This window comes from Myodes glareolus, chromosome 1, assembly GCF_982192425.1.
Source record: "Myodes glareolus chromosome 1, mMyoGla1.1, whole genome shotgun sequence".
NCBI lineage: Eukaryota > Metazoa > Chordata > Mammalia > Rodentia > Cricetidae > Myodes > Myodes glareolus.
Window position 1 is genome coordinate 52,907,731 of NC_142026.1, and position 24,205 is coordinate 52,931,935.

At 47.3% G+C, this 24,205-nt stretch overlaps 1 protein-coding gene across 4 annotated transcripts in view; it reads left to right on the top strand.

Moving 5' to 3' along the window:
* Positions 1 to 23,692, top strand: part of Dpy19l3 (dpy-19 like C-mannosyltransferase 3) — a 68,265-nt gene extending 44,573 nt beyond the window's left edge. For 3 of the 4 annotated variants that reach the window (XM_048448801.3, XM_048448802.3, XM_048448804.3), the window contains exons 13-19: positions 1,102 to 1,224; positions 1,520 to 1,631; positions 2,320 to 2,376; positions 7,029 to 7,111; positions 15,265 to 15,397; positions 17,590 to 17,748; positions 19,936 to 23,692. In XM_048448801.3, the coding sequence (XP_048304758.1) occupies positions 1,102 to 1,224; positions 1,520 to 1,631; positions 2,320 to 2,376; positions 7,029 to 7,111; positions 15,265 to 15,397; positions 17,590 to 17,748; positions 19,936 to 20,097 (829 nt within the window). In that variant the 3' untranslated portion in view covers positions 20,098 to 23,692. The remainder of the gene's footprint in view (positions 1 to 1,101; positions 1,225 to 1,519; positions 1,632 to 2,319; positions 2,377 to 7,028; positions 7,112 to 15,264; positions 15,398 to 17,589; positions 17,749 to 19,935) is intronic. The other variant, XR_015003735.2, reaches the window with a different exon arrangement.
* The last annotated feature ends 513 nt before the right edge of the window (positions 23,693 to 24,205 follow it).

The following is a 24,205-nucleotide window of genomic DNA, read 5'->3' on the forward strand; positions in this document are numbered from 1 at the left end:
GTGGCCCACAGGTTGTGAAACGCAGGATTAGAGGGTCTCTTGTCTACCTGTTGGAGGTTTTAGAAGTCTTTCAAGGAAAAGCACCATGTTAATTAAATAATGGTAGTTTCTTAACATGTGCTGACTTAGTGGTCAAAGGGTGATTTTTTTTAAGGTTTATTTACTTTTATTTAATGTGTATGTGCATTATGCTTATATAGCATGCTTGCAATACCCTCAGAGACCAGGAAGGGGTGTTTGGTCCTCTGGGACTGGAGTTAGAGACTACTGTTAACTGCTAAGTAGGTGCTAGGAACCAAACCTAGGTCCTCTGGAAGAGTATCCAGTGCTCTTAATCACTGAGTCATCTGTCCAGCCCTTGAATTCTAGGTGGGTTTTTTGTTTGGTTGGTTTGTTTTTGTTTTGTTTTTTAATATTTTAAAAATGGGGCCCAAGAGATTGATCAAAAGTTAGGAGCACTGGTTCGATTCCCAGTGTTGACATGGTGACTCGCCCCCAATCCCAAAGGATCCATTTCCCTCTTCTGGACTCCAAGGGGATCAGGCACACACATGGTGCATATGCATGCATGCAGACAAAACAGCATACACATAAAAGAAAAACAAAAACAAAAAGCAAAAAACAATTCCTGCTGCTGGACCTGGTGGTGTACCCCTATAATCCCAGCACTTGGGAAACAGAAGCAGGAGAATTAAGGAGTTCAAATCCAGCCAGAGTCACATAGTGATACCCTATTCAAAAATAAATAAGGAAAATAACACACTTAAATGACTTTAAGAGATAGTGTTCTTCCTGCTGGATGTTTAAGTTCCAGTCACACGCTCCAATTGTGCACCTGGAGCATCCTTTTAATATGATAACATTCATTTACTGGGTATAGATAATGAGGCATTGGTAGGTGAAATGACCCCTGATCCATTAATTGAATTCAAATCTATAGGTTCATAATTTTTGTGGTTGTTGTTTGTTTTTGAGACAGGGTTTCTCTGTGTAGCCCTGACTGTCCTGGAACTCGCTCCGTAGACCAGGCTGGCCTCAGATTCAGAGCTTTCCACACGCTGGGATTAAAGGCACTGTCTCGCTCATTTGCTCTTTCCCCAGTGATTCCGCAAGTTCGCAGTCCCTGGGTCAGACAAGAAAGTGTGCGGTTGACCTGAAGCCTGAAGCCGCGTACAACTTAATCCACACCATTCTGTTCGGAGTCTTGGCACTGAGTACGATGAGGTATTTCCATCTCAGCTGATGTCTTTGATTTAGCTCGACAGGTCTTTAATTGATGCTGTCCAGCAGTCACTGTCGTTGATGACTGCCCGCACACATCTGCCCTTGCGTACTCTCTTTCCTCTATGAAATATCGCTGCGGTGTTTTTCTTAGTTGCAAACATTCTTTCCATGGTTCACTTACGCGATTGTTCCTAGGAAGCGGATAAGTAACCCTGTGGCCCGTGACTTCTGCGGAAGTTGACAGGCGCTCACTCCAGCAGGCACCGCTGACGGCCCCCTCTCTCTGCTGTTTCAGGATGAAGTACCTGTGGACCTCCCATATGTGTGTGTTTGCGTCCTTTGGCCTGTGCAGCTCTGAGATCTGGGAACTGCTTCTGAGGCTGGTTCATCTCTGTAACCCAAAGAGGGTTAGTACCATTCTCTGTCCATGCAGTTGAAAGTGGGCTATAGAGTTTCTTCCGCATCGGTGTTTCAGTAGGTGCTAGGTGTTGAGTAGAGTGTGTACAGAATCTGGATTGCTTTGTTTTGTTTTGTTGTTTTGTTCTTTTAGACAGGGTTTCTCTGTGTTCTAACTGTCCTAGAACTCGCTCTGTAGACAAGTGGCCTCAAACTCACAGAGATCCACCTGCCTCTGCCTCCCGATTGCCTGGACTAAAGGTGTGCCCCACCACTGCCTGGCCCTGTCAGTTATATTTTGAAGTCACTTATATTTCTACATGTCAGATGTGTTCACTATACATAGAATTTAGGAATACAATAAAAACACAAAAACGCAATTAAAATTTTCAGATCGTTCTATTGACCAGAATTACAGTGATTATTATAAGACATTTTCTTAAAGATAATTTGCTGGCATCTACATGACAGAGCTGGCCAACCCTAGCCGTGAACTGCTGTGCCCTCTGCTTTCGTTAGGTGGCGGGGGAGGAAGCTACAGGAGGCTCACTCAGCTCAATGGCTAGCAGACTGGAGGCTGAAACCGTTCAGTCTGTTTGGGTTTGTTGCTGTCTTTGGAAGGTGTGAGCGAACAAAGCCAGACTCAGAGGCCACAGCGGTCCAGAGACAATTGATCTTAACAGAGTCTTTGTCCCGCAGATCTGGGTCATGCGGTATTCGGTGCCCATCCTCACCCTGCTGTACCTGTGCTGTAAGGTAAGGCTCATCTCACTCCTCCTTTGTGCAGAGGGACTTGTGGCATCCGTAAAGACTTCCCTGAACTTGTTTAGTTGGCACTGGTAGGAAAAGCAGTCTCTAAACTTGTAGAGACTAACCTTAAACTTGTTTAGACTAACCTCTAAACTTGTTTTTAGAGGTTATGTATTATAGTAGAAAAGCCATTCAGAAAAGAAAAAAAAAAAGATTAGAAAAGGCCATTCTATTTGTTTCGGTTCTTAACTAGAAGCAGATCCTGAAAATGTTTTTAGTCCTATTTTGAAACAAATAAGGCAGAAAAACAAATGTCTATGTAGAGTGAGGTTTTAAGATATGGCCGACTTTAACCTATGCAAATCATTAGATGCCTTCATGAGAGCTGGACACATGGGATAAACACTGTAAGGTTCGTCTCTGGATCGGGTGTGGTGGTACCCGACAGTGACTTCTACACTGAGAGTCTGGGGTAGAGGAGCCAGAATTCACAGCCAACCTGGGCTTCATAGGCGACCCACACAAAAACAACGAAAGCAAAGGTTGACACTTTGATGACGCAGAGAAAACTGTCGCATTCTCCTTTAACTGATCTGCAGGTGTTCCAGGACACCCTCAGAGACACCATCACTGGTCATTCGGCCACTTAGTGGTTCGTCTGATACCTGGGAAAATAGTGCAGAATACTTAATCCACTTGAACTCTTACCCTTTTTTGTTTGTTCTTTGTTTGTTTGTTTTTTGAGACAAGGTTTCTCTATAGCCCTGACTGTTCTGGAACTTACTCTGTAGACCAGACTGGCCTTGTACTCACAGAGATCCACCTGCCTCTGTCTCTGTGCTGGAATTGAAGGAGTGCCGCCACCACCCAGGTCTCTTGTCCTTTCTTTCTTTCTTTCTTCCTTCCTTCCTTCCATCCATCCATCCATCCATCCATTCTTCCTTCCTTCCTTCCTTCCTTTCTTTCTTTCTTTTAACAGATTTAATTCACTTTTATTTTTCTTGTATAAATACCCTTATGTGGTGGCCACAGCTGAAGCCTGGGTCCTCTGAACAGAGACTCTGATGTGGGTTTTCACAAGATGGTCAGTGAATTCCTGATAAGGAGACTAGGTAAACACAGTTTCTTTCCAGTGGTCGGGGGTCAGGTAGCTGTAGGTTTTAGAGATGGCATCAAAGGTGGCTTGACAAAGTTGCCCAGGGTGGCAGTGCAGCCCCTGGCTGATGTGTAGCAGTCATCAATACTGGCCATCATCAGGAGCTTCTTGGGCACAGGAGTGGAGACTATGCCATTGCCTCTGGGGGCAGGGAGAACAGGTAGATCTCCTCTAGGGATTTGATCTTCATGTCCTTAACCAGGCGGCCCAGCTTGGTGACTGGAACACTCCTTGTCTTCAGCTTTACCTCCGTGAGCCCCGCGGCCTCGGCCTAGGCTATGACCGCTGCCGAATCCTCTGCAGAAGCCGCCATGGACTCCTAATCCTGGTCCCGTGCCGCCCCCCCTCACCCCCTCCCCGGGTCCTCTAGGCCCTCCCACTGCCCCGGCATTATCCGCCATTTGGTGTTTTCCAAAAGAAGAAGGAACTCTCTTGCCTTTTCTTAAACCAATACCAATTTCAAACAAAACAAACTACTTTTTTATTTTTATGTGTGATTTTAAGTTAGAGCAGTGAACCAGAGGTAACTGTGGAGAGGCCCTCCCTCATTTGGCAGAGCGTTTAAGAGAGAGAGTCCTCCAGACAGGCCTGCTTCTAGTGTAACATGAGTGTTTATAATCTAAAGACTTTAGGCTTGGAAACTGCATGTGACAGTCCGCATCCTATCAGAACAGCTGCCATTGCAGGCAGAGCCCACCAGCTCCCTGCATTTTGTTCTTTTATGTAAATAAGTGGAACAAGATAAATGTTTAATAAGCCACTCGGTAGCTCCACCTTTACGTGGGGTTATGAGGGCTAAACCCCAAGTGCCCTGTTGTCAGCACTGCAGCTGTTGGAACAGGACAGTATGGGGCTCGGGACTGACTACGTGTGTCTCTATGTGTATATGCATACGCACATCTGTGTGTGCATGAATGTTTTATGCCTGTCCGCATGCGTGTGTGTATGTGTCTACCTGTATACGTGCGTATGGGTATGTTTGTGTGTGTGCGTATGTGTGTGTATGTATGTGTGTGTGTGTAGGCTGAGTTGTCTACTACCTGTTGCAATTAACTGTTTAAGGACTTGGTGATAAGATTAAGGAAGGGTTTAGAGATAGATAAAGCATGCTCTAGAGCTTTGGTTCTAGAACATGGCCCCCAGTCAGGCAGAAGCATCAGCGCCAGGGAACTAGGACGTGCAAGGTATGGATTGAGCTCATGCTCAGCCGTGAGGTGATCGGGTTCGCGAGATGCGCTGCTGTGGCCTAGGTTCTCAGTACACTAGAACTTTCTCACAGATGACCATGTCCTGGGGGGCTGACCTGCACCAAGCCGATAGGGAAGCAAAGTGCCTGCCTGCCTTCTATGTCCTTGATGCTGGTAGGTCCTCCCCTATGACCGCAAGTCCCTGCTATACCAAGCTCCACTTGTGGGAGCAAAGTCCCCTCGTCTTCAAGAAGCACTGCTCTAGGGGACCAGTGGGAGAACCCAGAAAACCTTCAGTCCCAACAGCAACCAGTGGTCCTGGGGTGAGGGAATTGGGATTCTAATCAGTTTCTCCAGACTGCTGCCCAGGCCTTGAACAGATAGCCTGATGCCTCTATTCACACTGTACAAAACCCTTTAGATACTTTATCTCAAATTTGCAAAGTAAAAAAGGCATGGTGGTATATGACTTCAGTCGCAGCATTAGGAAGACAGGCAGGGGAACTCTGTCTGTTCAGTTGCCGGCTTGGTCTACATAGCGAGTTTCAGGGCAGCCAGGGCTACATAGTGAGTGAGGGTCTGATTTTTTATAAAAGGATTGTAGCTGGGGCACACGCCTTTAATCCCAGCAGAGGCAGGCTGATCTCTGTGAGTCCGAGGCCTGCCTGAGCTACAGAGTGAGTTCCAGGGCAGCCAGGGCTATGCTGAGAAACCCTGTCTCAGAAAACAAAACAAAAAAACTGCATAAAGTATAAGTATAAAAATCTGCATAAGTATAAAATCAGAGAGCAAATGAACAATATAGACATTCAAAATTTTTCCCTGACATTGAAACTGTTTCCCATCTGCCCCAGCTATTAAGATATTCTGTCAGTAATGTAATTATTCGGAGCCTGGCTTGAGTTTCCCTGGCAGTTATACTGTGGGTTGAGTTCTTTCCTCTGGGATAATCCCATTCAAAGGGGAAAGCATGCACTAGGCTCCTCAGAGCCAGACATAAAAGCATTTGCCCTGGCCTCGATTAGCTTATTAGATTGGTGAAATCCCAGCTAATCTATTTCATTCTGCTAAAGGGTGATACTTAGTTTTTATTTGCGTATTATTTAAGGAGTTTTCCTCAGGATGCACTAGAGTTTAACATTCGGTATCAGCATCTTTAAGATTAGAAAAATATCCAATACCCATCGAATTCACAGATATACCAAAATAACTGAAGCATTTTATTAGGTAAATGTTAGTATTTTGTTGACTGTCAAGTAACAGGGACAACACATTTAATCTCCAAAGCACTTATTAGAGTGAGGCTAGCCTGGGCTACACAGTAAGACTGGCTCAAAACAACAAAAATAAGAATTAATAGGGGAAGTGGTGTTTGGTCCCCTATCATTTGAGAATAATTAAGACTTAATTGATTAATGGAGTAGAATTTATGTTAGATAACTGATGGGGAGGAATGCTCTTTTTATCTTGTGTCTGCATAACCTTAAGTGGCAGGAGTTAACTGACGGCATACATAGCAAAGTCAAATACATTAGATTCTCCTGGAGGGTCCAGTTTCCAAACATTTTTTCCCATTGTGCCAGTATTTCTATGGACATATATCAGACCATTTGTCCAGCAGCAGACTAGAGTCATGACAGTGAAATGATCAAGGGACTGCATTTAGAAGCCGTTCTGAGGCACAGCTCTCCCACTGCTGAGCCTGGTTGAGTCAGTCTCCTCCCTAAGCCACAGTTTCCATCCTGAGAGACAAATCTGATGGTGGTGCTCCCCGGTGCTCATCTGTCTTGTGGGTCGCAGTGAGGACAGGGTGGTATCTGTACTGGAAACTTCTGTGTGTGTGTGTGTGTCTGTGTGTGTGTGTGTGTGTGTGTGTGTGTGTGTCTCTGTGTGTCTGTGTACCATGTGCATGCAGCACCCACAGAGGCAGGAGAGGGCAGCAGATCCTCTGGAACTGGAGTTACAGTCTGCCATCAGCTGCCATACGGGTGCTGAGAACTGAACCCAGGCCCCGCTGCAAGAGCAGCAAATGCTCTTAGTCACTCACTGAGCCATCTCTCCAGGCCCGACAGCAGCCTATTTTTTTTTTTAACAACATAAAAGTCCATATGTAAAAGTTAGCAGAGCCGCTGACCCCACTAGCTTCCGCATGAATGAGTCTGAAACTTTCGGAATGATTCAGAACGTTTTAAAACAGTTCTGGTCTCCAGTTGCCATTTGCATTTGGCTCCTGGGTTCGTGATGCTCAGTTCCTCTTTCTCTGTTATTTCCTCTTGGTGACAGTTACAAGGGTCCATTTTTGTTTTGAATTTCAGTCCTGGCCAGGAATGATGGATGAACTCTCCGAGTTGAAGGAATTCTATGACCCGGATACAGTGGAGCTGATGGACTGGATTAGGTAAGAGGGACTTTTCTAGTTTAAAATGTTAGTGGCCTTTCTAAGGTCAACTGTAGAGCTCATTTGTTTGGAGGGGGGTATTTTCTAATTGTGAAGAAACATCCTTTTTCCTTTTTTAATCAAACTCTTCATTAGTCCTCTGAATTTGGAAGAAACTCTTCTGAGCTGGGTGCATTGCCACACACCTGTGACCCCAGCAATGAGGCAGAAGCAGAGGCCATGACTTGGAGGCCACCCTAGGCCACATAGTGAGACCCTGTCTCTAAACAACAGGATTCTCTACAGCTACATCCCCTGGAGGGAAGAAAATGCTCTTTTAAAGTGGAAAGCAGGATCAGAAAACAAACTCCCAACATCAACAGAAGGGCGTGGGATTTTATTACCCATAAGGCTCTGCAGTTGGGAGCATGCTCTGCTCTTGCAGAGAACCCAAGCTCAGTTCCCAATACCTGCACCTGGTGGGTCACAACCACCTGGATCTCTAGCTTCAGGGCCTCTGACTCCTCTCTCTGGACTCCATAGGCAGCTGCATTCACGTGCACACACCCCACATGTATGTGCACACACACACACACACACACACACTCCACACGGATATGTGTACACACGTTTCAGGGCCTCTGATTCCTCTCCTTCTGGCCTCCACAAGCAGCTGCATTCACATGCATACACCCCACACGGATGTACACACCCATATTTAAAAACAAAGCCAGCACCTCTTGCAGACTTTATTTGACTCACACTGAAACCTAGCTTCTACTTTCTGCTGACTTTATCTCATTCTCGTCCGAATCGGGTTCAGAGTCGCCGTTACACTGACACACACGCGAGCGTCCTTTCCTTGGAAGTTTTAGATCAGAGCTCCCTGTAGGCTTTGCCACACTCATCACACTGCCCAGGCTCTTGGTTCAGAGAAAAATTTATTTTATTTTATCTTATTTTAAGCATTTTTCTTACCCAGGCGTAATGGTGTTTGCCTTTAATCCCAGCACTAGAGAGGTAGAGGCAGGCAGATATCTGAGTTCGAGGCTAACCTGTTCTACATAAAGTGGTCCAGGTCAGCCAGGGCTACATAGAGAGACCCTGTTTCAAATTTCAAAAGTTAATTATTTAATTAAAAAATAAAACTCCTGAGACAGGGTTTCTCTGCGTCCCTGGCTGTCCTGTAACACTCTGTAGACCAGGCTGGCCTTAAACTCAGACATCTTCCTGCCTCTATCTCCTGAGTGCTGGGATTAAAGACATGCACCACCACCACCCAGCAAACATTTTCTTATTTTAAAATGTTTTAATTAACATTTTTATGCATATGGTGTTTTACCTTCATGTATGTCTGTCTGGTGCCCTCAGTGGTTGTAAGCTTCCATGTGGGTGCTGGGAATTAAACCCAGGTCCTTTGGAAGAGCAAGTGCTCTTAACCACGGAGCCATCTCTCTATCCCATAGAGATTCTCAATACAAAACAATTATCAGAATGCTCTAGCATGATATTGCTCTTTTTTTCTTTTTCCTCCTTTTCTTCTTTTTGCCTGAACTGGGTTGCTTTACTTTATTGTGTTTCGAAGTTATGTTCAGGACTCTGACTCACTAGCAGAGACGCACTTCTGCACCTAAGCCGTGTGCCCATGCTCAGTAGGGCAAGCTCTCCTGCTTTAAGCAGGAGTCCCCTGTCTCCGTCACTTAGGATTTTAGCAACAGCCTCGTGGGTACCTGCCACAGCTAGTGCTTACTGGCCACACCAGTTAGTACTGCTTCAAGTTAAGAGATGCCAAGTGCTTGGTGCTTAGGTCTTCTGAGCACCATGCATGTTTTTATAGGCTTAAGTCTAAATATCTATGTGGCTTTGGTCTCAGTATCAGGCTAGCTTTGACTGACATGTCTTGGGGGGGCAGCACTTTGTCCTTATGTATTAACTTTAAGTTATGATGAGTACTATGGGAAAAAACAATTCTTTGAGTATTGTAAATAGGAAAAGATTATTTACACATGTAAAGAAATGCTGACTACTTTTGTACTAACTAATCGATTAGATAGTTATAACATGTGCATCTGAAAGTGAGGCTGGTCCTCTCTATTTTTTAAGGACTTATTTTATCCTTTCTACGTGCAGGTTAGAGATGTGTGCTGGGGCTGCCTACAGAATCTAGAAAAGGGTGCTGGATCCCCTAAAGCTAAAGCTGTGGGGCATGGCGAGCCACCCAGCAGGGGTGCTGGGGCTTGAGCTCAGCTCCTCTTAGCTGCTGAGCCACTTCTCCAGCACCGGTCCTCTATGTTTTTAAGATGACGCTATTGAAGGTGGTCCCATGGGCAGCATCTCATGGATGGTGGCTCTGCTCTCCCTGGGCCATCCTTAGCGCCTGCGCCTGTGTTCCCTGGCTTGCAGAACCTAATTACAGTCCAGACAGACAATTGCAGTGGAGCCCAGACTCCTCTATCTCGGACTCAGCATCTATTATTTTCAAGTTTTCCCCTCAAAAAATGTGTTTTAAGCAACATTTCAACTCTGCAGAAGTATGGGTGAGAAGATAGTCCTGGTGTGAAGAAGGTAGCTCAGGGCTGTTGCTCCTCCCTGCTGGGGACCAGCCTTGGCATCTGAGTCCCCTCAGCTAACAGTGTCTTTGATGGCGGACTCCTCTGACTTATTAGCTGGTTGGCTTTCTTCTTCTCTTTTCATTCTCAGCAACTGAAAGATTCATATTGTTCTAAAAATATCAGTGCCATTGTCATCTAATCTTGCCTGTTTCCCCTGAAATTTCCTCAAATCAAAATGTGGTTTTTTTGTAAAAAAAAAAAATAGCTGCCTGGCATGTTTGTAAATTAAGCCTAAGTGATGATGAATGTATGCCAAAGTAGGGTCTATTTAGACACAAAATATGTTTGTTTAAGTCAACATTCAAATCAGCTGTGGTCGGCAGACTTCGATTCTCCCCGTAAGGGAGTACATTTAATATTCTTATTTTTTTAGCACTAGAGGTTGAACCTAGGGCTTCTCATGCATGTTCAGCAAGCATCATTCTACTACTGACCTCTTTTTTTACTTTTTTTTTTTTTTTTCTGAGATAGGGTCTCACAAAGTTGTCCAGGCTGGCCTTGAACTCCTTCTATAGCCCAGTCTAGACCTTGAACATTGAGCCTCCTGCCTCAGCCTCCCCAGTAGCCAGACTTACAGGCCTGTGCTACCATATCCCGCTTTAATGTTCTTTTACCCTTCTCTTATTTTGCCCGTCTACTTTGGCTCCCCTGTGGAGACTGGTCACATGTGTTTGCTGCCAGGAGCGAGGACTGCAGCTTGGGGACCCAGCATGGTCGCTCTCTGTCCTTGGGTGCTGTCCTTCATCGGCGCAATCCTGATGATGTCAGCTATAGCAAGGGAGGACACTCAGGCTCAAGATGTCTAGCCTTAGGATGACATGCAAAAAATCCAGGGACACATCCAGTGGTCTTCCGTGTAGTGTAAGAAGATCCTATGACAGGGTGTGGAGAGGAGGCTTGTCAGTCTGTCACCACTGCCCCACCCCACCCCACCCCACCCCACTCCTCAGGCCCGCTCTGAGCTTCACTGCAGAACTGCAAGGCCCTGGAGGTCTGGGCTTCTTCCAGGTTGACTGAGGACACATTGGGAGAGACCATCGCCTTGGTGGGAGTTAGTGATTGTCCCATCTTTTAAAGGAGCCCAGTTATGGGTTTCTAGGGAGAGATAACCTTAACTTCCTTCATGCTAGGACTCGTGAAAGGGGCTGAAGGGGCAGGAGTCCTGTGAAAGCGCTGGAAGCCTTTCACACCTGAGGTTGTATGCTCATTGGTCCAGTTCACTGGCTTCTGCATGAGCACCAGCTGTACCCCCACAGGACACCAGAGTACATGTGTGAACGCTGGTGGCCGGCCATCACACTGCCTCTTCATCAAACTTAGGGTCTCTCTGCTGGCCCTGCTGTCTGTGTGTTCTCCATGTTCTTTTTTTATAATTGATTGATTGATTTTTCAAGATGGGGTTTCACTGTATAGCCCTGGCTGCTCTGGAACTCACTCTGTAGACCAGGCTGGCCTTGAACTCACAGAGATCCGCCTGCCTCTGCCTCCCAAGTGCTGGGATTAACAGCGTGTGCCACCACCGCCTGGCAGTTCCCGATGCTCTCACTTCACTCTGCCTCACAGCTTGTAAGCTTCCCAAGTGTGGTCGGAAGGTGTTTGGGGTTTAGTTTCCTAATAGAAAGGACAGGTGAATTTATAAGCCAAGAGAACCCAGGCCTGTAACCCTAGCACTTCACCATATTCCTAGCACTTGAAGGTGGAGCCGGGAACATTGAGTGCTCAAGGTCATTTTTAGCAACGTGGCAAGTTGACAGTCAGCTTGGGTTACCGGAGACGTTGTCTCAGAGACACAGAGAGTCTTTTAATTCTCTCCCTCTCCTGCTTCCTTCCTTTCTTCCAGACAAGGACTTGCTCTGTAACCCTAGCCTTGTGCCACTGTTCTCAGTGGATTTTAATTAACTACATTGATATGAAATCATGTTAGCCTGCAAGGACCTTTTGTGGCGATCAGGTCCCTGGATATGTAGCCCCAGCTGCCTCCCAGTGCCCGCGTGAGAGCCCGGGGGTTGCCACCGCCTCCTTCTCTGAGCCCGCCCCTGTGCCCAGTGCTGTGTGCCTTCCCTCCTAGCAGGCCTTCGGAAGTGCCCTCCGCTGACACTGGATACAGAGATTTCATCCCTGGGCCCTTCTGCCTTCTTGTATCTCTTTCAGCATAAAGCCAGGGGGGTGCCTTTACAGGCTCTAGGTGTGACTGGAAAGCATGTTTGCGTAAGCTGCCTGCCCAGGTCCTGCCTTGTGCAATCTGTCCAGGATGCAGCATTTTTGTTGCCCGGGTCCTGCCTTGTGCCAGGGTATCCAGGATGCAGCATTTTTGTTGCCTGGGTCCTGCCTTGTGCCAGGGTATCCAGGATGCAGCATTTTTGTTGCCTGGGTCCTGCCTTGTGCCAGTCTGTCCTGGATGCAGCATTTTTGTTTCCTGGAAGTTTTCTTGTTCAATTCTGAGGGCTCTGTAAATAAAGTATTATTTTGAAAGATGGCATTTTAATTGCTTGCTTTTAGGAGATTTTTCACTAGAAGCCGTCTCTGAGCAATCAAGAAGCCTGCCATGTATAGAATGTTCTCAGCACAACCGAAAAGCACATCCAGAATTTCTTTTGCTTTTAATCAGAATAGAAAGAATTGCGTGTGTTTTAAAGATGATGCTTAAGTTCAGACTTTAAGTGCTGGCGAACCTCTTATTTATTAAATCTGCGTGAGTGTTTGCCTGCCTATGTGTATGTGCACCATGTGTATCTAGTGCCCTCAGAGCCCAGAAGAGGATGTCAGATCCCCAGAATTCTAGTCACATGTGTTTCCCATGTGGGTGTTGGGACTGAAACCAAGGTCCTTTGGAAGAGCAGCCATGCTCTTGGCACTTCAGCACTCCACCCCCAAGCCTTTTATATTTAACAAATCATTTCTCCTATCTGCATAATTCTGTAAATTAATTGAAGTATTCTTGTTCATTTAGCCCATTAGTTCAGCAGTAATTAACCTGTTGGTGCTCGGCACTTCAAGACTAAATGAAATGAGGGCCGCTGTATCTCCTGTTTTGCCAGACATGGAAACCAGGCTCCCTTTCCTGTGTATTCTCATTCTGTGTCAGGCACAATATACGTTGCTGTAGGCTTACTGTAGGGGGATGCCTTGTGCCATTGAGAGGATCCAGGGGACTGAAAATATAGACTGGAAAAAATAACAGCTCTCTCTGCCTTTCATTCATGTTCATTCCCTTTAGCAGCTGCGATACAGTCTACAATTGTGACTCTAAATGGAAAGTAGAAGAGAGACAAGGCTCAGGATAAGTGTTCAGTGAGCCATAATTGGAGTAAACTGAATCTCCCCCAAGTTCTTGTCCTGAAGCGTTCTCTACCCATGCATGCCTTTATTTAAACCCTCTCATGCCTCCGTAACCCTCCGGTTTCTCTGACCATGTGGGACCAGTGTCAAACTTCCCTGTAAATTGTGGATTTGTGGGGGGCAGAGCAAGCGTCTATCCGTCTATCCGGTCTGTGTTCCCCAGTCTGCTTCTTAGAATGCTGACAACGCCCGTCAGGCCAGCCAAGCTCATGCGGAAGTTTTAGACTTCAGCGAGGGCGGGTGCAGAAGATGTGTCTGTCATTCCTTCCCTGCTCATTGTAATTCCATCCGCTTCTCTCCCCTTAGCCGAGAAGCCTTATTGGAATGCAACACTAGATGAATGTCATGGTTAGAAAGAAACCTCGAATCTTCTAAACGTAGTTTCTTTGTAAGTGTCATCACTCGAAGCACGGCGTGTCTTGCCCCCAGACACCCACGGGTCTCTGTTGGCCTGTGTTCAGGCCGCCTTCTTAGTGTTGAGTTGGAATAAAGACAGGAGTGTGAGGAAATGTCTCAGAGCCCCGTGTGCGCGCTCGGCAGCAGAGCAGGTTGCGGCCTCGCTTTCCGAAGACTGCAGCCGCCTGCTCTGACTTTCTTTTTAAATTTCAAATAGTCTGCATGATTACCTCCGTGCCTTAGCACAGATCAGCAGCCCCAAGTTTCTTTTCTTCTTAGTCTTTTATTCTGCTTTGTTTTTGAGACAAGGGCTTGCTATGCAGTGCCCCGTCAGACTGGACCTCACAGAGATCCACCCGCCTCTACCTGTCTCCAGAGTGCTGAGATTAAGGGCGTGTACGCAGCCGTGCCAACTGCCCTCCTGTTCCTTAACTCAAAGATAAACACAACTTGGGATATTCTAGTGAGCATCTGGAAAATCCTTCTCTGAGGCAGAGCCCTGGGGGAGCTCCCGTAGCAGCTCCCAGCTCTCCCCAGAGAGAAGGGGATTGAGTCAGCTATAGGCTCTTACTTTGGCCAGATGCATCTGTCAACCTATAACCCAAGAAGCTGAGACAAGACTGATGAGTTTAGGTCAGCCTGTTATGTAGCAAGATTCAGTAGTAAAATTTAAAAGAAGAAAAAAGATCCTTCCTCTCCAGAGCCGAGGGAAGGAAGTCCCTTCCATGTGGTGTCTTTCCTACGTTCTCCATCATTGCCCCTCAGAACCCACGAGGAGCTTGGTGGTCTTTGGAAAATTAGTTCATGGGATAGTGCTAGGGTACCCCACACTGCATAAGCTTCAGCCTTGTGTATAGTTTTTTTTTTTTTATCAAGGTTAAAGAGGAAGAATGCTCCGTGTCCTTGCTGGGTGGTGGGTTTACTACTCAAAGGCTTCTTCCCAGCTCTTGCATTTATGGTTGCAGGGCTTTCTTCTTCAAATGTCATCTACAGTAATACTGGATTCTGTCTGTTTTTGCTCTTCTAACCCCATGGAATTGAGTCACGATCAATGATGTTTCCCTGATTTCTCACATATTTTATTAATTTTTTAAAAACTTTATATAAGTATATAAGTTTCTGCACATATGTGTGTATTTATCTATACATATATATACACATATATGCATGCATGGTGCATGTATATACATCATATGCATGCATTGCTTGAGGAGGCCAGAAAAGGGAAGTCATATCCTCTGGAATGGGAGTTACAGTTGGTTCTGAGACATTGAACCTGAGTGCCATGTCAGAGCAGCCAGTGTCCTTAATCAGTGAGCCATCTCTCCAGACGTGTCTCATGTCTTCACTCTCAGCCGCCCTTCAGTTTAGCTCAAAAGCAGCTGCAGCCCCTGAGGTTGTGTTGGACTCCACCTCTCTGAGCAGTGCTGGAAGAGACTCCTACAGAGACTGTGCCTCAGGAGCTCTAGCTACCTGCCTCCTAAAACTGTGTCCATCATAAAAGTCAACCCTTCCAAGTGTGGAGAGCAAGACACTCCTCAGCCTTTGTTCTAGTGAACAGGAAAACAGTTAGGAAGTTGGTTGATGCTGAGGCAGGAGGATCCTGAGCTCCAGGCAAGCTTGGGTTACATATTATGAGACTGTCTCAAAATAAGTAAATAATTAAAGTTTTCATGAAATACCTTGGATGTAAGTCAGTTCAAGTCATTTGTGTGACCCCCTTCCCCCACCCTCCTACCCTTCCCTTCTTCATACTCTCCTTCAGAGCCCCTGGGTGATTCTTGGAAATTTAGTGTTGGGATTAATCCACACTCTCAAACCTTGTAGCTCTAACACACCAAGAAAGGCTGTGTTTGCTGGGAGCATGCAGCTGCTGGCTGGAGTCAAGCTGTGCACGGGACGGACCCTCACCAACCACCCACACTATGAAGACAAAAGCCTGAGAGAGCGGACCCAAGCGGTGAGGCCCATCTTTGCCTGTGCTCACTTCTCGGTGCCCTGTGCCACCACTGAGGGCAAAGGACGTGTCTCCCTGTGCCAGGATGAGGAGCTGCATGCTACACACCTCTAGCCTGTAGCTTAGGAAGGAGCCAGAGCATAAGGGCATGGGTGTCTCCTGCCTCTGCCTGTTAGGGCTGGGTACAGCATGTACTTCTCTTAGGTAGGGAAAATGCTAAGAGACTAAACACCCTGGGATGTGTGGGAGGTAGCGTTTAGGCCAAGGCTCTTGGAGCTTGTGGTTTTGGAAGGGAAGGGATAGAAATGGAGACATACTGGTCTTGCCTCATAAACCAGCTGCAGGCTACTCCCGGTGTGTGTGTGTGTGTGTGTGTGTGTGTGTGTGTATACATGTTGGAGGTATTCACTGATGCTGTTTGTTTAAATACAGCCACATAGTTCAAAGTTCAGAGTATACAGAAGGGAATGGCCTGAAGCACATTCCCCCAATCTCTGTATCCTAGCTACTACCCACTGCCTTCCCAGGAGGCAAATGGCATGCGTGTATGTTTGTGTGTGCCTGTATGTGGGTATGTGCCCTTCAGTGCAGTGTCCACAGAAGCCAGAAGAGGGCATCAGATTCCCCACTGAAGCCTGTGTTTGAGGTGGTTATAAGCCTCCTGATGTGGGTGCTGGGAACTGAACTTGGGTCCTCTACAAGAACAGTACCTGCTCTTAACCACTGAGCCATCTCTCCATCCTTTCTTAGTCTCCTTACAAAGAACAGCTGTAGACCACCTTCCTTTTTCTTGACACTGTATTCTGGGGATAATTATATCAGTGCAGTGGTACTGTATGTAGTAGGGCTTCAGAGGAAGGTGAGCACTGCTACCAAGCCACAACCCTGCCCTCCTGGCCATTTTCAAAGCTGTAAATACTGCAAGTGGATGTGGCGGGTTTCCTCAATCATTTGGGCCGTTTCTGTCTTGCATGAACATGCATAGAGTGGCCGAGAGAGGGAAACCGAGTTTCTGTGTGGTGTCTGCTGGGATGTCAGGTTCTTAGGTCTGTCAAGGCCCGCTCTGAGCAGGTCCTTCCTGTTTCCGTGTTAGCCAGCAGTACAGGAAGGCTCCTGCTATCCGAGTACCGAGGAGTCATACTGCTGAATGTTTCAGAAAGCTCACCTCTTTTTTTATTTTTAATTTTTTATATCGGGTCTCACTTTGTGGCCCAGGCTAGCCTCAAATTTGCCCTCTTCCTGCCTCAGCCTTCTGAGTGCTAAGATTACAGGCCTGTCCTCATGTGCCTGGTTCATACTAACTGCTACTTTTCTTTTTAAAGTTTATTTTTAACTATGTATAAATGGGGTCACTGGGGGTGTTGCTGGTTGTGCATATGTGTACAGTGCTCACAGAGGCCAGGGGCATCAGATCCTAGAGCTAGAGTTACAGGCAGTTTTGAACTACCCAGCATGGGTGCTGGGAACTGAACTTCAGCCCGCTGCGAGAACGGTGTGCACTCCTCACCTCTGAGCCCTCTCTCCAGCCCCTGCCATCAGTCACGACTTAGAATCTTCGGTACACTTCAGCCGAGGCCTCCTGCTGACCTGAGCAGTGTGGATGCCTCTTGGGGTTCCAGCCCTCTCACACAGCCATGGATCAGGACTTGGGGCCACATCCCCGTGCTGCGCCCCAAGATGCCTTCTCCCAGAAGTGTGTGCTCAGGGTATATGGTAGTGGACTTGAAGAGGGCAGGGCAACCCAGGGAAAGACCGCTACTGCAGATTCCCTGGGTCCCTGTTCCCACTTGCCATGATGGGAAGCCAGGTCTCCCTGTCAGACACAGGCGCCAAATGGTACCACCATCCTTCTTGTCTTGCTGACTCACCCATGTTTAATAATTCTTAGAATTATCATCTGATAAATATATTCAAAATCTAAGATGATTAACAGAGTCCAGGTCTTTTACATCTAAGCTAGATGTGTTCAGTGTGACTCCTGTTCCCTCTTCCTATTGGATAATTACAATATCCATTTGGAAATTCCCTGCCTTCCTACTCCAGACTGTGATTGACAGGATGAGAGTGGCCTGGACAGCACGGGGATTTGAGTGTCGGGTCTTAGCACTGCCCCCTGGGGATGTTCCTCCCTTCCTCCATTAACTCCCAGGCAATTGAGAGACTGTGCCCTTTTCCATTTTTATCTCCTTTTGAAGGTTTATCAGATCTACGCCAAGAGGTCCCCAGAGGAAGTGCACTCACTCCTGAGGTCCTTCGGCACTGACTTTGTGATCCTAGAAGATAGTATCTGCTATGAACGCAGGCACCAGAGGGGCTGCCGGCTGCGTGATTTGCTGGATGTCGCCAATGGACACGTGAGCACGTTGCTTCTTCGTCTCAGGGATCCCTCAGAGAGGGCAGAAATCCAGGACGAATCCCAAGTGGTGCCCTTCCTTTGGACCACATGTGTGAATGACATTATGTGCAGACGTTTGTAAACCTGCTCTTTAGTGACAGCAGGGACTGGGCCAGAGGATGGGGAGGGTCCAGAGCACCTCTCTGCCTTTGGCTGTTTGGCATGATGCCACACTGCAAACATTTTATTTGTAAGAATATTTTTCTGCTATATACAACATAGCATCCTGTGGGCACATCTTTAAGTACGAGGCAGCGGGACCCCCCTCTTTTTCCCAGGCTCTGTGACCCATACATCCTGTTCCCTCTTGTCCCACACACACAGCCTCAGGGTAGCCAGGCTTGCCCTCCACAGCAGAACAAGCTGTGTCTCCCTTAGAGAAAGGGAAATTGGGAGCTGAGCCAGGTCACGGTAAATGGGATCTTTGTCCCTTTGGGGATATGGCGTGGCTAATGGTGTGTGGAAACCAGCCTAAATCCACAAACAACCTGTAGGTGAGAAGTAGAGGTTCAGATTTACCCAAAGAAAGGAGTAAGCGGCGATTGCCCGGAGACTGAGCAGAACGCGCACCTGCCGTGTGTGAGTCTGCGTGTTGCCTTTCCTCACTTGGCATCTGAGTTTGGGGAATTGCCTCCAATTGTCGGAGCTCTCTGTGTTTCATGTCTGTGGATGGGACAGGATAGTGTGCTTCTAGGAACAGCATGGCTCAGTTAGCTTTCAGTGCTGCAGCAAATACCTGAGAGGCACTATTAGGAGGTGTGGCCTTGTTGAGTAAGTGTGTCACTATGGGTTAGGCTTTGAGGTCTGTTTGGCTCATACTTCCCTCAGTGTGACACTTCCTGTTGCCTTCTGATCAAGATGTAGCACTCTCCAGCGCCCTGTCTGACTGCACGTCACCATGCTCCCCGCCATGGTGATAATGGACCGAACCTCTGAAACTGTATGCACACCAGCCTCAATTAAATGTTTCCTTTATAAGATTTGCCATGGCCATGGTGTCTCTTCACAGCATTAGAAACCCTGACTAAGACAAAGGGAAAGGATTTATTCCATACTACAGCTTACGGCCCTTCCTGAAGGGACATCAGAGCAGGGACTGAAGCAGAGGCTGTGGAAGAACATTGCTTACTGGCTTCCTCCCTGTGGCATCCCCAGCCGGCTTTCATATAGAACCCAAGACCACCAGCCCAGGGGTGGCACAGAGGACACCCTCAGTGCTAGTCCCTCCCACGTCAATCAACAGAATGCCCCCAGAGACTTGATTACAGGCAATCTGGTGGAGGCAGTCCCTCTCTTAACATCCTGTCTTCCCAGATGGCTCTAGTTTTTTAGTTTTTTGGTTTTGGGTTTTTTGTTTTGTTTATTTTTATTTATTTAGTTATTTTTTGGTGTGTTTTTTATTTTGGGTTTTTTTTTTTTTGAGACAGGATTTCTCCATGTATCTTTGGAGGCTGTCCTGGAACTCGCTCTGTAGCCCAGGCTGGCCTCAAACTGACAGCGATCCTTCAGCCTCTGCCTCCCGAGTACTGGGATTAAAGATGTGCGTGACCACCGTCTGGCAGATGGCTCTAGTTTTGCCATGTTGACAGAAAACTAGCCAGGACCCAGGGAGATCTGAGTTCTGGTTCTGATCTGCCGTCGGCAGTGACAGTCTCACGACTCAGGATTCTCTTTCCAGCCTTGGTTTGCTCTTGGGAGGGAGGAGAGCAAGGCAGCCGTCTGATCTCCGAGCGGAGCTGGCCCTGAAATACCCTTTAACTGATAGCATCCAGTGCCTACCCTGATTTTTGTGGCCTTTATAAATGTGATTTTTGCCCTGGCTGGTGTGGGGACCAGTGTCTTAAGAACCAACCTTTGTGAAGCTAGAGCAGGAGGATCAAGAGCTCTAAGCCAGCCTGGCTATGTAGTGAGGTCCTGTCCCCCAAAACCACGATATGGGCTGGACATAGTGGCGCACGCCTTTAAATTCCAGCGTGCAGAGGGCAGAGGCAGGCTGTATCTGGGGTTCCAGGCTTCCCAGGGCTACACAGAAAGACCCTGTTTCAAAACTAAACAAAGGAATAAACAGAAGCCACGGTGGATAGGTGGGTGGGTGGGTGGCTGGTCACCACCACTCAAGCTGTGTCTGGGTTTGTTTGGGTTTCAGGAGATGGATGGGCCAGGAGAGAGTGACCCCGACTTGAGGCCTGCAGACCACCCTCGCTTCTGTGAGGAGATTAAAAGGAACCTGCCGTCCTATGCAGCTCACTTCACTAGAGTGTTCCAGAACAAGACATTCCACGTCTACAGACTCTCCAGAAACAAGTGACCATGTCCATTCCTGAAAACCACAGCACACCCACAGCTGACCAAGATGTGTCTGTGAGTCAGGAGCGGGGGGCATGAACACGGGGGTCCCAGGCAGCTGCAGACAGTCCCGCCAGCATCCGACACTGACATCAGTCCCCATCCTGTCTCTTTTCCACAAGTGTTCTTTAGCCTAACTGTGTGCACCTGTCCAAGGCTGCCTGGGGATTATACTGGGACCCCTGGTGGCCTGGACAATGAGAGCCTATTTAAAACTGAAATGCTTGGGGTTTTCAGTGAACCTGAGCCAGTTACTAAGGAACAAATGAGCCTAGTTGACAAGCCGCATGGTTCGGTTCTTGATGTCTTCACCACTGAGACCAATCGGTGACTTTTTAAAAGCTTATTGTCCTGTCTCGTTAAAATTTTATAACATTTTCCAATTTGCCATGCTTTCACGTGTGAAGAAACAAATCACGTTAGGTCTTTAAATCTTAACTATTCCATTTGTGCTCTGAAACGTCACGTGTGCAGAGTGTGGGGCAGACTTCGAGTGTGTGTTTGTTTTAGTTCTGGACTCAGCAGTCCGGGTGTTCCTGGGCCAGGTGTAGTGGCGCACTCCTTTAATCCCAGGCAAGGGCAGGCAAAACTCTTGAGAGTTCAAGGCCAGCCTAGTCTATAGGATGAGATCCAGGCCAGCCTGGGCTATGTAGAGAGAGCCTGTCTTAAAGCAACAAGTGTCGCAGGTCTCCCACAGGTCTGCGAGGGGCAGAAGTGCATGGAGCCTGGTAGCCTGAGCTGTGGTATAGGCTCTTTTCAAGCCCATTCGTGCTATTTAGTCTCTCTGCAAGTAAAACAGTTTTGCTTCATTTCTCACTGGGTTTGCAAAACTTTCTGAACTCTTTGTGTTTTTAGCCTTTGTATTTTTTCATAGCCTAGAAACTTGCAAAGTCTGGGGATTTTTTAAGACGCTGTATCTTGAGCCCCCGAGTTCAGTGTGGCATTTCCATGCCCTTTTGACGTGTGGGCTCCAGCCTTCCCTCTCGGCCCCGGAGATGCCACTTTCCTCCCTAAGAGGTGACCAAGTGCCTCTGAGCCGCGCTCGATTGTAAACAGCGGAGAGGAGTGGTTACCTGCTCAGAGTTTTTTGATAATTACTTTTATAATTCATTTCTAATGGTGGGGGCTGTAAAAGCTGCTGATAGAGGCACATTGTCCACTTAATTAAATCAAGATAGCTAATGAAATTAACTTTCTCTCCTGCTCTTGCCATTTGGAAGTGATTTAAGTGTTTCTCCTCACGTCAGTGCAATAAATCCCTTGAGCACCGGCAAGGAGAGCTGTGCATGCAATGACTCGCTGCTCGGTTGCTACTTAAGGAGCTTTCAGAAATGCATTTCATTGTCTCCTCAGGCTCAGGGTTTTTATGCAAAACTCATTGAAATAAAACATCGACAGCTAGGTTTTTAAATTAGGCCACTGGAACTTTGGAATCCTGCCTTTTCTGGACCCCTGAGGTTGGAGACCACTACAGTTTGGGGTAACACAGCAAGAAAACATGTTCATCAATGCCAAAACTTTAATGAAGCCAGCAATGTCGCATGCCTGCCATGGCTGCCGGCACTGGTGGAACATTCTGGGCCAGTGCCTTACTCTTAAGGGAACGCAGCGCAGGTAAGGCACGGTGTCTCATGACTGTTACTCTGTGTTGGAGTTTGCATCTGTCTTAAACATTCCTATCTGTATTTGTCTCATCGCTCTATGTTTGGCGTCTTGGTATCCAAGAGCCGTGGACTCCACTTGGATGCACATCCTTACCGTGGTGACAGTCATGCTCGTCGGCACTGGCTCTCTCCACAGCACCATTGCTGCCAGACCGTTTCCTAAATCGTGAGAAGTGCCGAAACCGGTCTCCACCGCGGCCTCTCCCCGAGACACTGTGATGTGTACAGGACAAGCTTTTACTCTTGGTGACCAAATCTTTCAGCGAATCACGTTTGATATTTTTAGCTCTGATCAGGACTATAGCTTGTGACCTTGTCATCGAGCACACAGGAGGGAAGAGGGCCCACCTTGGCTGCTGCCCCCATGCCCTGCAGGCTGAAGCCAGAGCCCTGTAGGTCTCTCTCCCTGCCATTCGGACCCAGGGGACTGTTACATCTTAGTAATAACATTCAGTTGTGGCTTTGGCTAGAACAGGCACTAGGCTTTGCTTCTGAGTTCTCGGAAGAACCTCTGAGTACAACAGAAGTGCTCTTAATTAACGCCACTTCTGACTCCTTGGAGCCTCAAGTCTCCAGCCCTCTTGGGAGCCACCTGCTGTAATCCGGCAGGTGGCCCTGCCTTGTGTCTGCACTGCAGGTGCCAGGCTCCAGTCCTACTTCAACCCAGATTCTGGGTCCACATTCTGCTTCTGATTGTGAGTACAGAGTCCAACCACAGGACAGCCAGGTGTGGCTTGGCAGGAGAGTGTTTGCCCGGCATCGCACAAAGCCTGGGCCTGATCCCCAGCACTGCAGAAGAAGACAGACAGAAAAAGAGATACTTTTGCAAAAATTAAAGTCAGATACTTTGATATGGTCGGTTTCTCATCAAAATTGCTTTTAAATTTAATGTGCTCGGCTCTGCAGAAGTGGTTCAGTAGTGCAGAGTGTATATGACTCACGCAGAGGACCCTAGTTTGGTTCCCAGCACCCGTGTTGGCCAGCACACAACTGCCTGTAACTCCAGCTTCAGGGGGACCCAGTGCCTTCTTCAGGCCTCTACAGACACTGCACTCATACGCCCATTCCCACACACAGACAAATAATTCAAAGAAGAGGAAAAATTGTTTTAAAGTCAATGTGATCAGAAAAGTTATTAAATATTAGGAGACAGAAATGAAGGAGATTAACGAGCTTAGGTTCCTTCATAGATTTAACTCACGTACTCACCCCACCTTTCTAATGTCTAAGCCGGAGCTGGCATGTGGCTCAGTTAGAGGACAAGCATGTGTGAGGTCCTGGGTTCTGTCCCTAGCACTGGAGGAAAAAGTCTCAGCTGACAGGAAGACTCGAGAACGTTTTTTTTCCCAGTCATGTTATTGATATGATTTACGCAAGAAAGAGAGCCACAGACAAGGACTTCCGTGAAGGATAAGGCCCTGGCTTCTCATCAAAAGATCAGTGAATGAGGTACTGTGCCCACCGCCAGTGACAGTTCCCTGTGGTAACCGTGAGATAGACAGTCCCCGCCTCTGTGACTGGTGGAGGTTCTGCCCCTGAGGAGGGCACCACCACTTGATTTCAGATGTATTAGCCAAGCACATAAACAACGAGACCGTTTATAAAGATTCGTCCCAAAAATGTAGCTCATCTTTAGCAAAGCATACTTGAAACATTTGATTTTTAAATCACAGCTGGGAGCCAGAGGGAGAAAAGTGTTCCCGACGCTGTCTGTCGTATCACACCTAAGGCTGCTCCAGCCACGTCGGCCTATTGCTGGACTGTTGTCAGGTGGGGCAGCAGCTGACCTTCCCGTTTGTGGCATCCTTTGGGGAAAACCTTAGACAGAGCATTTCTAATTTGTTGTACTGAATTGTATGGAGATTATATACTAAATAAAGCTCTTTTCAATGATCCCAGGTGTCTTGGGTTGCTTTGAAGGTCAGATTGGAGGGGGTGGAGACCCGTGCCAGTAGAGCAATCACCAGTGAGGTCCCTGGCATTGCTCGTTCTCTCTAGCTCTCCTCCTCCCCCTCCCCTAAACCTCGCTGTGTAGCCCAGGCTATCCTCAGCGTCAGGGTTCTCCTGCTCCAGCCTTCCAAAAGCCAGGCTTACAGGACTTACATACCCAACTGTATAAAAAACATTTAAAGATTTATTTTATGCATATGGGTATTTTCCCTGCATGTATGTTTGTGTACTACATGGTTTCATTGCCCATGGAAGCCAGAAATAGGTACCAGATACCCTGGAGCTGGAGTTATAGGTGGTTGTGAGTAGCCATGTGTGTGATAAGAAGCAAACCCTGGTCTTCCGATAGGATAGCCGGTGCTCTTAACCACTGAAAAAATAAAAAATAAACACAAACCTGGTGGCCAAGGAGCTGGCTCAGTGGGTAAAACTACTACCAGACAAGCCCGAAGATCC